General features: G+C 35.1%; 1 protein-coding gene across 1 annotated transcript; it reads left to right on the top strand.

Annotated features, from left to right (window-relative positions):
- Positions 1-8529: 8529 nt before the first annotated feature.
- Positions 8530-15844, top strand: haus8 (HAUS augmin like complex subunit 8). Its single transcript, XM_038301732.1, has 10 exons — positions 8530-8638; positions 8860-8924; positions 9858-9919; positions 10094-10217; positions 10994-11104; positions 11177-11280; positions 11439-11597; positions 12726-12867; positions 14888-15029; positions 15614-15844. Exons 1-10 carry the CDS (start codon positions 8574-8576, stop codon positions 15738-15740), a joined length of 1101 nt encoding a protein of 366 aa, XP_038157660.1. The 5' UTR covers positions 8530-8573; the 3' UTR covers positions 15741-15844.
- Positions 15845-16722: the final 878 nt, after the last annotated feature.

The raw sequence follows: 16722 nt of genomic DNA on the forward strand, positions 1-16722 counted from the left end.
TTTAATACGGAACAAAACTACACAAATTTTTTTCAGCTCTCTGTTAATGAAATGGCAGTAAAAGAAAACTTTTTAAGAACAGTTTTCAAAAAATATTTTGTATCATGTAAGGCAAAAAGTTAATAAAATTTATTTGGTACTTTAGAACAATGTGGAACCTGTACTTTTTTTCTTTTTCTTTTTTTTTGCTTAAGTAAAGGAGTTTAGCTGGTACTTTTACTTTTACTAGAGTCTTTTTACACAGGTATTTGTACTTTTTGTGAAGTAAAGAATGTGAGTACGTTCGACACTTCTGGAATTTACTTAAGTTATCATTGGTCTCCCGAGACACGCAGGAAATCCTCTAGAGACGCTGCCTGAAAAAGATGTTTCCACTGAAGGAAACAACACAAAGTTGTCAAATCCTGTTAAGCTAAGTGCTGTAATTATACAATTAGATTGTGAGCAGCAATGGCACGCTTTGGAAAGGTTGGCTCCAAGCTATGGGAGGGAGCCTGTGAGGTCTGAGGGCAACCTTTTGACTGAAAGTAGTTGTTTGTTTTTGCAAAATGTCACATTGCATAGGAAACCATGCAGTTTAATCTAAGCTTTTTTATTGTGAAATCTAATGGAGAGGAAATATGGCTGAAAATGAACCAAGAATGTTATAAATTGATCTTTGTGAATTAAACTAGACCACATATCTGCAAATTCAGCAGAACTTATCTTTATTTTTTACTTTTGTAAGCTATTTGCCCAATTGTGTTTTCCCTAGTTTTTCACAATTCAGCTAGCTTAGGTATGATATGTAATAGGTAATGTTCTTTTTTTTTTTTTTTTTTAAACAAATAAATACTAAATGAGCCAATGTATTTTAATTGGATTTTATGTGGTAGCCATATACAGCAGTGTATAACATTTTGGAAAACGATATATGAAAATGTGGCATGCATGTGTGGTCCTCTCATGGGTCAGCCTAATCATAGTACTTCTATATTAGCTGTAGACGGTATCCGTTATTTTTGCCTATTTTTTGCAAATAAAAACAGATAAAGGTCAAAGCCGACATTGGGAAATCAATTTACAAATTGTGCATGTTTTTTTTTCCTTAATACTAAAATATCAAACTCAACATTGATATCCAAGAAAATAGTTGATATCTGATACACATTTTAAAACCACTGGAATAAAAAATTACAATAATTTGAGCCTTAAAAAAAAAATAATTTTAACTTAGAAAAACTCACTTTAATCTCACCGTGGAATTCTTAACAGAACAAAAAAATCTAGTTAAATAAATGTGCAAAAGAAAACCCCCCAGAAATCTGAAATTAACAAAAGCAAAAATATGCAAATAACAGTTGTTTATTTAGTATCTATTCCTTGCCAAATTACTTTTGTATCCAGATACAGTGCTTGAGAAACAAGCACCATTTAATTCAGCCTCAATGGAGGGTTTCTAACATTAACAGTCTGTGTAAGGTTGAGCCACAACTTTACCACAGTATCTCTGTATCTGAGTATGACACTCCAGAAGGAACTTTCCAGTTTGCTACAGATACTTGTGCTGTTTTATAACACCAGTGTGCTTGAGTTTAAGGTAAAAAAAAATAGGGGGAATTGACATTCCTTTTTGGAGACCTGAAGGAGCAAGGCAGCACCCGATTATCCTAATACCATCCCGTTTTATATGTTTGATTCCCTGTTTTAATAGCAATGGGGCATTAGTTTGATACCAGATTTAATAGACAGCATATGTTTAAAAAGTTCCAATTTTGGTATCATCAGTATAAATAATACTTTGCCAAGTATGGATGGAAAAAAGGAATTTCATTCAATTTGTATTTTCTTTATCAACTGTGGTTATTCTCACTCCCTCTCACTCTGTTCGTAATGTGTGAATATAAATTCTATAAATGAACCTTTTAGATTTAAATAAAATGTGGTTGATGCAGAAATTCTATGTTATTTTTACATTTCTTTAAGGATATGCAGTTGGCAAGCATTTTCATAATTATTCATATATATATATATATATATATATATATATATATATATATATATATATATATATATATATATATATATATATATATATATATATATATATATATATATATATATATATATCTTTGTTTTCAGGCTTTTATGATGTACAGTCTTGTTTGTATTGTCATATAACAGCATTTATGGGTTGTTCACAAATCATCCACCTTAATAACCCGCATTCAAAAGATAGGCCTGGTGACAGCTTAGCACAGGCTTCCTCATTTCAGGCCCTTAAGATCTGTGTCCTGCACCTTTTAGACATGTCTCTTCTTCCACACCTGAGTCAAATTGCTAATTACCTCCTAATGCAGACAAATCCTCCATACATTTGACTCATGTATGTTAAAGCAGAGACATGTCTAAAAGCTGCAGGACAGGAGGGATGGAGTTTAGGAACCCTGGCCTGGAAGCTTCCACCATATAACAAGCTATTCTTATTAAGGATAGATGATGTGCTACCTTGCAGATACATCATTTAGGACAGAATTCTTTCTTAACTGACCAAATAAAGGAAGCAGAGCCAAACATACATTTATTAGTAAATAAAATCTAGATTAAGCTACAAAATATACAGTTGGCAAGGTGAAACTGTGAGCTGCTTAGTGGCAGTTTTGTTAGCACCTCTGTCTTGCAGAAAGATGATTCTAGGTTGAAATACTCCTTTCTACAAGGAGTTTCCATATTCTCTCTGTGCATATTTTCTCTGGTACTACAAGTTCATCCAAGAGTCCAAAACAGGAAACTGGTAGGGGAATTAGCTTCATCTATATTGCCCTTAGACATGGGTGTGTTTCTTTGTGAGCATGTGAATGACTGTTAATTGTTTGCAACCATGTGAGCCACCTCTGACCCTATGAATGTTTGAAATACTGTAGGTACTGCCCTCTTCATGATCCCGCATGGATTAGAGTCAATGGATTTATGAATGAATGCATGGCTGCCTGGATGGACATATTGATTAAAGCTGAAAAACAATCCAAGAATCTGAGCTGGACCTACACTGCTCACTAAATTTCCTGCAGACTTTGTATATTTTAAAGCATTCCAAGGGTGCTACGTGGACCAGACAGGCAGATGGCATGATGAGCAACAGCTTTCTAAAAAAGGAAAGGGAATAGACTTTTGTGCATGCATGTGTAACTATATAGGTATGAGGTGGGTTGTCATATATGGTCTTCGATAAGGATGAAGCTTTTGCAGGTATTTTTGTTCAGTGCTTTTGTCCATTCCTTTAAACTTTACTAACCCAATTGGTCTTTATATGTTTGAGGATGTTTGAGTATCAATGAGGTCATGCTGACATAAAAAAAATTCTCTTACAGACGTCAGAGTTTCACAGGACAGCGAAAGACCAGAGAGGTAGCCTCTGGACAGAGACAAGGACTCTCATTCAGGTGCTTAATTTCCTTTTCCAACAATGTCTTTCAACGTGCACTTCTCTTTTTTCATTTCAACTCATAACACTGGATCACATATTTCACCACTGAAAATTTGCAAAGGAAAGTAATCTGACCAATAAAACTTTTTGATTTTTAACAGCTAACTCCCAAACGAGTCTGATCTGTTTATATCACCCCCCAGTAAGAAAAGTTAGTGTCCGTTGCAATACAGCCATTGGTTCTGGCATTGCTTGGTGGTGAAAGATGGACAGCAAGCATGCTGACATACAGTGGAGTGCTTGAAGACTTTATTACTCTGAGAGGAGAGAAGGAGATGTGATAAGACCTGGTCTTTCCCCAGGCTGATGATATAGGGTTAGGCTGCCTGAAACAGACACAAAAATGTGAGACAAATTCAAAAACAACTTCTTAAAAAAATTGAAACAGAAATAATTACCAAGCCTTAAGGCGGTTTTCCTTATATACATTCATCTCGTTAATCTCTAAAGTTTCAGGTCTCCCTTTAGCGCTTTATCTCTTCTTTTGTGGAGCGCAAGTGGGACAGTTGCTAAGAACTGTTTGCCATCCAGCACCACACCTATGCATCTCTTGTTGTCCTACCCATTGTTCAAGATGGGCTTAGACAGGTGGGATCAGCATCCACTAAGTGCTCTAAGACTAGAACACACCACCCTGCATTAAACTCAGTGCAGCAAACCTTGTTGCACAGATAAAATGAAAACATGCAGGTAGAAATGCCATAGCTTGAGTTCGAAAGATTTTATCTGCTCCTTTCATTGCTGCTTGATGCTTAGGAGTAGTTTTACTGCACCATACATTTTACTTTTACTTAAGTAATAAAGCTACTCTTTTATTTAAGATTTGTTTTATTAACAGAAGCTTTTACAATATATTCACAATGTATAGCAACCATTTACAGTTACGCTCAAAGGTGTATATTATAAAGCAAATTTACTGATATATAGTCATACAGACAAGCCATACAAGGAAGATGATTTTTTGATTTTTTTTAACATCAAAAGAAAAAAAAAGGACAAATAAAAACAAAGCAAAACAAAATATTACAAATTTTTCTCATCTCGCTTTTCACCCTTTTTTTTAAGACATAATGCTTCAGACGACACACGGGTATTGTGTCAAAACGAGTCTTCTCTTGTCTTCTGCACAAGCGTACTTTATATCTGGTGAACTTACTGTTACATTTGGAGGTCAAGCTAGGAAAAATTTTTGTCACTGAAGGTACTTCTATAAGATTATGTTTAAAAGGTTAGGATTAAAATTCTTAAATTAAGATTATGTTCCCCACTGCCATTAGACTGCTGAATGTTATGTAAAAGGGGTATTTTGTTTATAAAAATGAAAAAATAAAAAATATATATGTTAGAACTGTAAATACAGTCATATGTTTATATTACTATATATTTTTTTATGTATTTATTACTGTTTTCAAGACTGCACTTTAAAAAAAAGAAATTGTCTAGAGCTGCTTTAAACGAAATTTCTTTTGGTATACACTCATGTATACAAAATGACAAAATAAATCTGTCTAAGTCTCTCTCTAAGTCTAAAAGAAGATCGGTTTGGAAAACTGCTTCTTCTGCCATGATTTCTTATTGTTCACTCACATCATTTATTTGTTTCAAATATTTTATTATAGTCTTTAATATACCAGAAAAATTCAATATACCAGAAAACTTTACATCTTGGTCTATCATTACATCATTTTAAATATTAACTCAGATGTTGTGACTTACTCAGTGCTTAAGTAGCATTTTTACTCTAAGGCTGCTTCATTTAAGATGTGTAGCTATATATAGTTAAATATATAGTTAAAATATATAAGAAGCAGTGCTCCCCCTAATTGAGTACAATTTCTGGGTACTCTACCCAACTCTGATCATACATGTAATTTGATATACTGCCAACCTTGCTCTTACACTGAGTTAAGGTACATCTGTACACCCATCTAGTGGTTATTAGAGCAACTGTCCCCCTGAAAATATTTTATTGGTCAAGTTTTTCAATTTTTAATTTGGAACAAATCCAGACACATTTTTATGTTCTCTCTGACAACACAATGAGAATAAAGAGACTTTTTAAGAAAAGTTTTTAAAAAATATTTTGTATCACGTAAGGCAAAAGTTAACAAAATTAATTTCATACTTCAGAACAACGTGGAAACTGTACTCTTTTATTTTTGCTTAAGTAAGGGAGCTTAGCTGGTACTTTTACTTTTACCAGAGTCTTTTTTACACAGGTATCTGTATTTTTAGTGAAGTAAAGAATGTCAGTACGAAAGTAGAAAGTAGAAAAGGTGTAGTTTCCGATAATTGGAAAAGGGCGACCATCTTCCAACTAAATAAGCGAGGGAAAGACTCATCAGACCCGAACAATTACAGACCAATAGCATTGACATTTCACTTGTATAAATGGATGGATAAAATATTAGTAAAGAGATTGAAGTTTATATTAGAGGAGAGGAAGCTAATCAGTAACTATCAATGTAGATTCTGAGCAGGTAGGTCAATGATGGATGCATTGGTGAGAGTTAGTAATGATATAGAAAACGGATTAAAAATGAGAGAATTGATATTCGCAGTAATTTTCTACATAGAACAAGCATAAGACTCAATGTAGTAGGAAGGTTTACTGATTAAGAAATTATGGGAAAAGGTGGGAGAATGTACAATTGGATAACAATTTTCTTTACTAACAGGAAAATAAGAGTTAAAGTTGGGGTTGAATATTCAAGAATTTAAAGTAGAAAACTACATTCCTTAGGGGACTGAAATTAGTCCTGTACTATTTAATATATCTGATTAATTATATATTTTCAAACCTCAATAAATGCATTAATTCAGCAATTTATGCAGATGATGGAGCCATATGGATGGGGGGAAGGAATATCTTGCATGTAGTAAGAAATACAAAGAGAGCAGTTGATAAAATGGTCATATGATTGGGGATTCAAAATGTCAGTTAGTAAATCTTTTTTATATGATTTTCACTGTTAAAAGAAATATTTATATGGGAGAAATAAAATGATCAGCCTATAAAAAGAGTAACAGAATTCAAATATTTAGGGTTATGGCTAGATAGTTCATATACATGGAAAATTCGTAATAACCAGTTAGTCAAGCTAACACAATGAATCTCAATAGTAATGATGCATTGAGCACTTTCAAAGTAAACTTTAACGATTAAGTGATGGAATTAGTAAATGTCTTTTTCGGTCTTCTGAGATATCAAATATTTTACTGTTTATTTTTGACCATGTGAATATGTTTTCAAAGCCCTTCAAAATCTCTCTTTTTAGCCACTGTTTGTTTTCAGTGATTAGTTTTACTTCAGGATTACAATAGAAACACCTCCAGATGTTAGGTTTTAAATTTAGACCACATCTGATTTGGAATTTCAAAATTAAATCCGCTCAGACTCTCCTTTTATGGTTACTTTAAACAAATTTTCCAGCAATGTTGCTAATAAACTGTTTGTTCTTAATGAATAATTTCGCCTTAGGATGGTAGCAGAAAACCTCCAGATGCTGCTCAAATTTCCCCTCAATATGATATGGAATTTTGAAAATGAAAGCCCTCCATAATCTAATTTTGTTAGTCTCTTTTACTGAAGTGGTAGTAATAAATCTCATGAAAGTTGTAGCTGGGAATGAGGAGGAGAAAGATAAGCAGTCAATACTAAATATTTACAGGGCTCCTATGATTATGATTATAGATTATGGATGTATGGTATATAGTGCAGCAGTATGATCAACATTACAAACAACAGATAAGTTGCAATATAAAGCATTACAAATAGCAACTGAAGCAACTAATACTACCCCCATCAATGCTCTGTTAATAGAGTCTGGAGAGACTCCTTTAGAAATTAGATGAGTCAAAATATTACTTTATTAGTGGATCAGAACTAAAAGAAGTAGTAAAGATAACCAAGCAGCGAGCATAATAAAGAACTGTTGGGAATAATCCAAATTCAAAAGAAATTGCTTTGGCTGGACAGGAAATGAATGGGCAAAAATATTTCAGATGATAAGACATTCTCTAAAAAAAATAGCCCAATTAGTTCAGTGCCACCATGGTTGTTTTCTAGAAACAAACAACTCGACTTAAAAAAAGAGAAGGGAAACATAACAAAGGTGGGGTTAAAACTAGCTTATATATTACAGAATTGTATTATAGTTATTTAAAAATGTACATAGATGGTTCAAAAATGTAAATGGAAACATGGGAATACGGATATACATTCTAGAGTTTAATATATGTATTTGTAAAAGATTATCAGACCTTCTGTCTGTATTCACAGTAGAAATTATTAGTTTAAAGTGAGTGGAAGAGGTTTGACTGGACAGGGTGGCGATATGCACAGATTCAAAGGCAACAATAGAAAGCATTCATACAGACGGAAACTATAGGAAATACCTTGTCTCAGATATTCATCAGAGTTTATTCAGGTTATTTAGATGTGGAATAGACATTCAGTTCTAGTGGAAGGTAAATCAATAATTATAAAGAACAAAAAACATAAAGATGGCAAAAAAAATATGGGAGGAAGATAAGAAAGGAAGAAGATTATATTGAGTCAACATTAAATCTGTAAAATTAAAAACTAGACTTAGACTTAGGCAGATTTATTTTGTCATTTTGTATACACGAGTTTAACTAAAAGAAATTTGGTTTAAAACAGCTCTAGACTATTTAATTTCATTTAAAAACTATGGACATAGAAGCAGAAGGGAAGATATCCTTTCCAATAGACTAAGAATTGGACATACATACTTTGTTTATTCTTAGGAAGTGATAATGGGAAAATGTAGAACATGTTTTGATGCATTTCTATGAATATGCAAAAGAAAGAAAGAGGATGAGGGAAATAATTAGGGAAAATGGTAAACAATGGATTATTAAAGGAATATTATGGACAGATGGACATGGAGAGGAAATTAGGGTAATTAATAAAGCGTTCTATTTATTTGTACACAACACAAAATAAAACAAAAATATAATATAGCGCGTGGAACCTGTATCTACACACTGTTGTCGGTAGGTGGCGGTATACACCTGTCAGTTGCTTGCAATCCGCCTACAAAAGGAAAGAAGAAGAAGCAAAGGCGGTTTACTTAAAAACATCATGGCTTCCAGAAGAACGTCTTCAGCTCCAAGTAGCTTCAAAAACACTTCCACTGACGCTAAAAGGTATTTATTTGGGTTTAGTTGCTTTATCTTAACTCAGTGTTCTGACAATGCGGATTAATTGACATTTTAATTTATCGTTCAATTTAGCTTAGTCGTATGGTAGCTAGATAAACAGCCGATTAGCTGTAGCTATATTTTGTCATTTTGGAAAGCAAACATAGATTTCATTAGTTTTGCCTTAAACTTACTAGTTTTAATGCAAACTTTAATGTTGTCTTTAGTTCGAAAGGTGTCAGTAATGGAGTTAAAGCAAACAACAATCCAACTACGAGGAAAACTGTTAAAAGTAAGTATGTGCCCATTAAATTCCTAGTTTATATTGTTTTTGGCACATTCTAGCAGCCGGTATCAGGTGTAGTGGATGGGAGACTACGGGACTATGGGTCAAGCCTGTCCTAACTTTATTATTATTTATTTTTTCAAGTCAAGCTAACACCATGAATCCCAATAGTAAGGATTTATTTGGCCATTCAAAGTAAATGCAGCATTTTAACGATTAATTAATGGATTTACTAATTGTCGTTTTTGCTCTCCTGGTATATTGAATATTTTACTATTTATTTTTTGACCACGTGAATACCTCTCGTTTGTTTTCACTGTTTAATTTTACTTCAGGATGACCACAGAAACCGCTCCAAAATTCATTAAGATCTGAAGTGGAACTTCATAATTAAAGCCTCTGATATTCTCTATTATTACTTGTTACTGTTATCTATTTTTCCTATAGGTGTTTCTACAAAAGTATTTGTATTTGTTGCACTTAACAAGAAATTAAACTACATCTGATATGGAATTTCGAAATTAAATCCCCTCAGACTGTCATTTTAAGGTTACTTTTCTGTCAAACTGTTTCTTTTTGATGACTAATTTCACCTTAGGATGGCAGTAGAACACCTCCAGATGCTGCTTAAATTTCACCCCAATCTAATGAGGAATTTTGAAAATTAAAGCCCTCCATAATCTAATTTTCTTAGTCTCTTAGTGGCTGTCATTTTCACAAACTCATCTTTCTCCTCCTTTTAGTAGTGTATTTGTATATTTTCCCCATTTATGTCCATCTCTCTCTCACAGCGCATTACTTAAATAGTTTGGATAGTTATAAATGTCATGTAACTTAAGGATGCTATAAATAAAACTTCTCAATGCACAGGTAATTTGCTTAAAGGATCCTTTGTTGACATGAGTTAAAGTTGTCCTTCTTTTCTTCATTAATTTGTAGCAAGTGGGACTGTTGTCAAGTCTCGATATTTACAATCTGCTGAAAAGACATCACTGTCAAAGGTAATGTGATTCTTTTTTTGTTTTGTTTTTTCTTGAGGCTTTTTTTTTACCTAGCTATTTGTTTTATGTTCTCTACAGTATAGTAGCAGCCTGATATATTCTCCTTTAGGCTTGATTGTCTTGGTGTTTGTCTCTTTCTACTTTTCATTGTTGAACCCTGTGCTACTTTTAAAGAGTAACTCGCTGACCAATGAGTCGACTTCTGTGCTTCGACCTTCCTCACCCAAACCCACCTCTGTCAAACCAAAAGCAGTCACTCCAACAAGGCGCTCAATGACCCCACAGACACTGGCAGAATGTAAGTACTTCTAATCAGGATTGTATTGTTTCAAGATTTTTTTTTAAATTGTATTTTGATACATCATCTTGTACACCCTAATGGTGCTTTCACACTGAAAGTGATTCCAGAGACAAAGGCTACGTTCATACTGCAGCCTGAAGTGACCCAAATCTGATTTTTCTTTTGGCCTCTATCTGATCTGATTTGACCTGTATCTGATCTTTTCATGGCTGTCTGAACAACACAGATCCGATTATTTTATTTTTTTCCAATGTGACCCAGGCCACTTGGCTATGTGGTCCTGAATCCGATATGCATCTCATCTTTTCCAATGCGACCTGTGTCTGTACAGCCAGGGCGCATTCATCTGAACTGAACGCCATTAAAACTCAACAAAGGTCACTATTCTGGGTCTTGCTATGAAAAAGGGGCAAGAAAAACAACAGCCATGGCAGGCGATGATGCAGAGAACAGTATTTGTGTTTAACCATCTTGAAAAGATTGTGTTTTTATGGTTGGGGAAAGATCGCTAGATGCTCACCTGACTAGTTTTCTTGATGCATCTAGACAGAAAACTTAAGATTCTTATCCAGCACCAAAATCATCTGTCACTTTAGTAAAAGCCCAATTGTCTCCTGAGCGGGCCTTTACAATCGCTCCGGTTCGGTGTAAATGCACCATTATGGTAATGATTTCTTCTGCGAATCTGGTCCTGTTGGGGGTTTTCAACCTTTAAAAAAAAATGATGTCAGATCAAAATAACTTTTAGTTATATTGTTTTCTTTTATTTAAAGCCACCTTTTCACGTGAAACTGAATCCTCCCTCCTTGGTAAAAGTGTCCTGCAGTCCACTTTTACCGATGGCCACGCTTTTCGACCAGATTTTGATATTTCAGTCATTAAAGGTATGTGAAACCTTAAACTTGCTTTCCGAAATAACTGTGAATTAATCATTTTCTTTTAACCATCTTTCAAAGAAAAAACTGTAATTGAGAATTCAAAGGACGCTGAGAGAAATCCTGAGAATAACAAGAGGATTATAGAAATGCAAACATTTCTACTCGCCTATCTTACAGCAAAGGTAAGACTGGTTAGCACTGTGTGATTCACACTGTGCGTTTCTATTGCGTTCAGCTGGCCTATATTAATGTAGATAAAACACAAACATTTGTGTTATGTTCTCTTGAAAAAGGAATACTTTTAAAAGAAATGAAAATATGCGAAAATTTTGTTTATTAGATGGAGAATAATACTGCAAAATTCAAAGCCGAAGCAGAGGCAAAGCTCCTTCAAATTATGACGGAGGAACAGAGACTGCATAGTAGTGTTAATGAGAAGAAGAGCCAATATCTTCTGATGGAGAAGAAAAAACAGTTGCATGAGATCTTGGACCTGCAGGTAAGTGCATTGGTAGCAAGAAGTTATTTATTTGCATATTATTGACTTTGTCTTTGTTTTTTTGTTTTTTTAATACATAAAAAAAGCTTTAGGATTTGAGCAAGATGCGCAGAAGTCAGAGGAATAAGTAACCAAAAACTGGAAATTTATTTTCCAATATTCCTTGGTGGTTATTTATTTTTTTTTTTTATCCTCTTAATTAAACTCATAACTAAGACCTCTTACCTTAGGGCCTTACATCAATCAACATTGTCTAGTTTTTCTATTTATTTTTTTTTTTTATCGATGCTATAGAAAAAAGCTTTGATGCATTGATGTGGATAACCTTGTAATTCTTTCTCATTAGAAAAGCTTTTTAGAAAATAGAAATTGACAAGTCAGACCACAAATAAAACGCAATATCCAAACTGACTGGGAAAAACCTGACGGATGCCTCTGTAGTTCCTTCTTGAGTGATTGGTACCATTTACGTATGTTTAAAAGGAAAAAAAGATGTTTTGAAATTTGAATTTGGAAGTGATTGGTTTGTGGGTAGGGTAAAAAGATCGCATCATGCAAGGATGATCCCAGAGCAAAGCTATCTCAACAAATATTAGTTATTTATATATATTTGAAAAGGTTGGGTGACTGGATGTATATACCGACCGATGAACCCCCCCCCCCTTTTTTTTTTTGTTTTTTTTTTTTTTTTTGTACCTACAGGTTAAGATGCAGCCCACGGCAAAACTTAAATGCTGTTTTTAATGGTACACACAAACTCCTTGCAGATGTAGCTTTTTTTCCCCATACGTAGCGATTATCTACTTAAAATAGAGACTGAACTGATCCAAACCAGAGACTATTCTTTTTTTTTTTTCTTTTAAACATCCAAACCAAAATATTTACAGGGAACTCTTCTGTTACAAAGTTTGTTTTTTAATACAACAAATACAAAATTAAACAAGAAAAATTAAAAAAGGAAACGTCTGTCATCAAGTGATTGGAATGCATTGAAAAGAACATAATGTATAATTCACTAACAGTATTGGTTATCACTAGATCATATTTCTGTAAATTGAGTAAAGCAATGTTTGTTTGTATAAATATCATTAGTTAACATTTAACTGATGGGACTTTTTTCCCTCTCAGATTGATAAGCTGACACCTGTGGCCGACGCAGCCAACCAGTTTACAAAGGATTATAAGAGTTTTGCTGCTGCCGTTGACACCACCCGTCATGAGCTGCCTGTCAAGAACTTCTACATAAATGGGAATGGAAGAGAATTTCTAGGTTATAACAATGTTTGAAACTAAGAAGTTATACAGGACATTCCATACTACATCCACTGTAGTTTTACTTCAAACATAAATAAGCTTCTTTTTAAATACCGTATTTTCACGACCATAAGGCGCACCGTACTAAAAGGCGCACTCTCAGTTATGTGTCCCATTTCTGTATTTAACACACACATAAGGCGCACCGGACTATAGGGCGCGTTTTTTATATACAGGTACAAGTCCTCTACTACCTTTAAATACCTCTACTGCGTTTTTAAAAATACAGCGGGGGCAAAACTGAGTATGACTGTGCTTTATTCATGTATTTATTACAAAGTATTAATCAAACCTGGGTGCTGGTCGTGAGACAGACACATCGAAGATGACACAGTGCTGTGATCACTCCTAAATTAACTTAAAATCCTGAAACCTGCCGACGGAATATGTTCGCTTTTATTACCGGTATCCTGGTGCCTGCAGTTTAAATTATTTAGATGAAAAACACCTGCCAGCCACTGCATGAACCTGGAGGCTGCCCAGCCTAGAGGCTGCTGATGAAAGGATTTCTACTGTCGGTGCACCGCTGGTATGTGGGGGTCTGAGCGCCTCCGACAGAAATAGATAATCTGGATGAACTGACTGCAATTATTAAGTTTTCAGGTGGACTTTCTCACTTAAAAACATATTAAAACTACTTTATTCCCACTGATCACAGCAAATATAGCTGCAAGATTTAGATTATTTAGATGAAAAAACACCTGCCAGCCACCGCGCTGAAGAGGAGGAGACCCGCCCACAGGCTGCTGTTGAATTAAGTTTTCAGGTAGAAAAATAGAGCGGGAGCAAAACTGAGTATGATTGTGCTTTATTCATGTATTTATTACAAAGTATTAATCAAACCCATCAAAGTCATCATCCTTCTGAATTAAACAGCTGCGCTAAATCAGACATGCCAATTTCCCTTTCTTCGCTGTCAGAGTCACTTTCCGTGCAGCGCAGCTCCTCAGAAATAATGCCGGCTTTTGCAAAAGCTTGAAGAACAGAGCCAGCAGACACAGTCCATCTACAATCCATCCGCAAACGGTGGCGTAACTTGCCCGGCGCTGCCTTCCACTTATCCTGAAACTGTGGTCTCCGTCTGTCACCCATCGCTCCCCACGCCGCTCGCAGCCTTACTTTGAACGGCCGCTTCACACCGATGTCGAGCGGTTGAAGTTCCTTTGTCAGACCCCCGGGATAACGGCGAGCACAGCGTTCATTTGATTCATCTTTTTTTCACATCGGCTGTGAGATGGGCATGCAGCGATGGTGATGCGTGGAAAAAAGCACCTGGTCTCCTCACATACACCTGTCTTTCATCATCTCCTCATCCATCCAGCCTTTTTCATTTAATATCATATGTCATCAGAGCGCTGTGTCTGTCTCGCTGTCAGCTCCCAGATCAGCTTCTCTGATTGGTTGATGCGGCGCGTCCAGCAGCAAAACTTCAAATTTTCCATCTCGAGCAGCAGCAGCGCGTTGGCGGTGCGTCAGATGCTTAAACGCTTCCCGACGTGCTGCACCTGCTGCTGCGGGACCTTTTGCTGCACCTATACGCGCGTCAACCATTGACTTTGCATGTAAACTCGCTGCTTCTGCTGCACCTGCTGGGTCCGGTTCACACTGATGTCGAGCGGTTGAACAGCGAGCACAGCGTTAATTTGTTTCCCCATGTTTTTCACATCAGCTGTGAGATGGGCACGCATGGAGTTACAGATTAATGGTGATGAGTGGAAAAAAAACACCTGGTCTCCTTACATTCAGCCACTCTTTCATCATCTCCTCAATGAGGTGGTCTCAAAAGTCGCAGTTACAACACACATAGGGCGCACCGCACCATAGGGCGCACCGCACATTTTGAGGGGAAAAAAAGACGTTTAATTGCACCTTATAGTCGTGAAAATACGGTAACCTGATTTAACAATTATCCACCTTTTTTTGACAGGATCCTATGGAAGTCTTGATATTTACGTTAACTTTATCCCTGTTTTTAGATAAAGCTGAGGCTTCCCTGAAACAAACTGAGACGCTGTTGCAGGAATGCACACGGGGAGATCATGTGGACAACAGCACATCTTTAGAATGCCTCAGGGAAATGAAAACGATGTCAAAGGATATCAGTCAGCAGCTTACAGGGTTGGTACAATATAGGAAATGCTTTAGTACTTTGCAAGATAAGTGATACTTGAAATGTTTTCAGTTAATCAAAAACTTTACTTTGTTGTGATTTTTGTTTGTGTTATTTTTAAAAATTTTTTTTTTTTTTTTATGGTTTCAAGTGTTGAATGCAAATGTACCTTGTGCTTCGAGATTGCATTACATCAAAGTACATTTGATTTAAAGAAATTATCGGCCACTTTATCTTTGTTGGTCGCAGATCATGGAATAGGAACGCTGTCTACTTAATGATGCAGATAATGCTCAAAACACATAATTAAAAAATATTGTTTAATTACCAGCTGATCATATATAAGGGAAAAAAAGGGATGTAATGCAATGCATTTTTCCACTTTATATAGAATGGTATAAATTTCAAATCGCAATGTCTCACTTATAATAATAATAATAATAAAAAAAAAAAACTCTAGACCTATATTTTCCAAAGTAATGAATAATTTTGGGCTTAACAGTATCGGCTTTATGTTGGAACCAAAGATATGCGTTTGCTGTGGACAAGTACTCAAATTTCAGATTTTTTATTTTTTTTTCTTTTTCCCAAGAACGTGTTCGGAGCTTTTAGAGCTCTCATCATTGGTCTGTCGTCATTCAGTCCAAGTTCAGCAGGCCGTCGAGGAAGAGCAACTTGGGAGTTCAAGAACCCTTCAGCTATTCTGCCCCAGAGACTAAAGAAAACTGGACAGCATGGCAACAGGGCTATGGTTTTTTAGTGTACTTTTTTCTCATTTGTATATGTTAAAACACCTAATCAATAAATGAAATCAATGAAATGACATGATTCCATGACTGACTTAATAATAAAACGGTTTTATAATCATGAGATGCCATATGGTATGTAAACTGAGTCTGTATTTCAATAGGAATGTAATTTGTGTCTGAAATGTTGACACTTATTTCAAAGGCTTCTTTAACATGCTGCTTCCACCTTAGAATGCGTTTATGATTACACTGATTACTTGTGGCTTGGTGCTTTTGCAACCATAAACAAACTTGCGTAATATTGAAATAATTAGAAATTTGATCAATCCATTACAGCTAGTCTAATTTGTGATATCAAAATGTGATCAAAAATGGGATGAAATAATTTGGGTGTAACAATTTATAAGGATCCTTTTGATAGGAAGTAAAGAACATTCAACCTATAATGTGGGGGGGGGATCTTTAAGGCTTCAAAGAAATATTTTCGCAGAAGGGATGTCGAGTCTAATTTATCCAGCATACACTTTAAATATACTAAACAGTACAATTTATAAAAAAAAAAAAGGAATCAAGCAGCTTCATTAGTTTTGTCTGGCTTAATAAACGGCATTTGATCAGAACGGTTGATAAGGTAAACCAGTAGCAGTGGGAGGGATGCTGTAATGACTGCAGATGCTTATAAAAAATGAAAATAGTTTGCCTTCACAGCTTTTTCAATGTTTTTTAAGTTAAATTTCTGTTTAGATGTGACTTTGGTCCTTCAAAGTTGCTAATTAAGTTGTTAGATTACCACACGTATGTATTAATATGTTGGAAAATGCTAAATACAATTTTACTCCACATAATGATTTGAGATAACATATTCTACAAAAAAAGAAAATTATACTATAAGTACTGCGAGGAAAATGGTTTGTGGGCGTTTGTGCGAATAATGGATAAAAAGGGTGACATT

Source organism: Cyprinodon tularosa, unplaced genomic scaffold (assembly GCF_016077235.1).
Source record: "Cyprinodon tularosa strain WSP-4 unplaced genomic scaffold, ASM1607723v1 ctg473, whole genome shotgun sequence".
Classification (NCBI taxonomy): domain Eukaryota; kingdom Metazoa; phylum Chordata; class Actinopteri; order Cyprinodontiformes; family Cyprinodontidae; genus Cyprinodon; species Cyprinodon tularosa.

What these genes read in the sequence shown, in the direction of transcription:
- haus8 (XM_038301732.1), top strand. Translation starts at nt 8,574, where the DNA reads ATGGCTTCCAGAAGAACGTCTTCAGCTCCAAGTAGCTTCAAAAACACT. An exon ending in ACTTCCACTGACGCTAAAAG is followed by an intron (nt 8,639 to 8,859) that starts GTATTTATTTGG and finishes TGTTGTCTTTAG; the next exon opens with TTCGAAAGGTGTCAGTAATG. An exon ending in TGATATTTCAGTCATTAAAG is followed by an intron (nt 11,105 to 11,176) that starts GTATGTGAAACC and finishes CATCTTTCAAAG; the next exon opens with AAAAAACTGTAATTGAGAAT.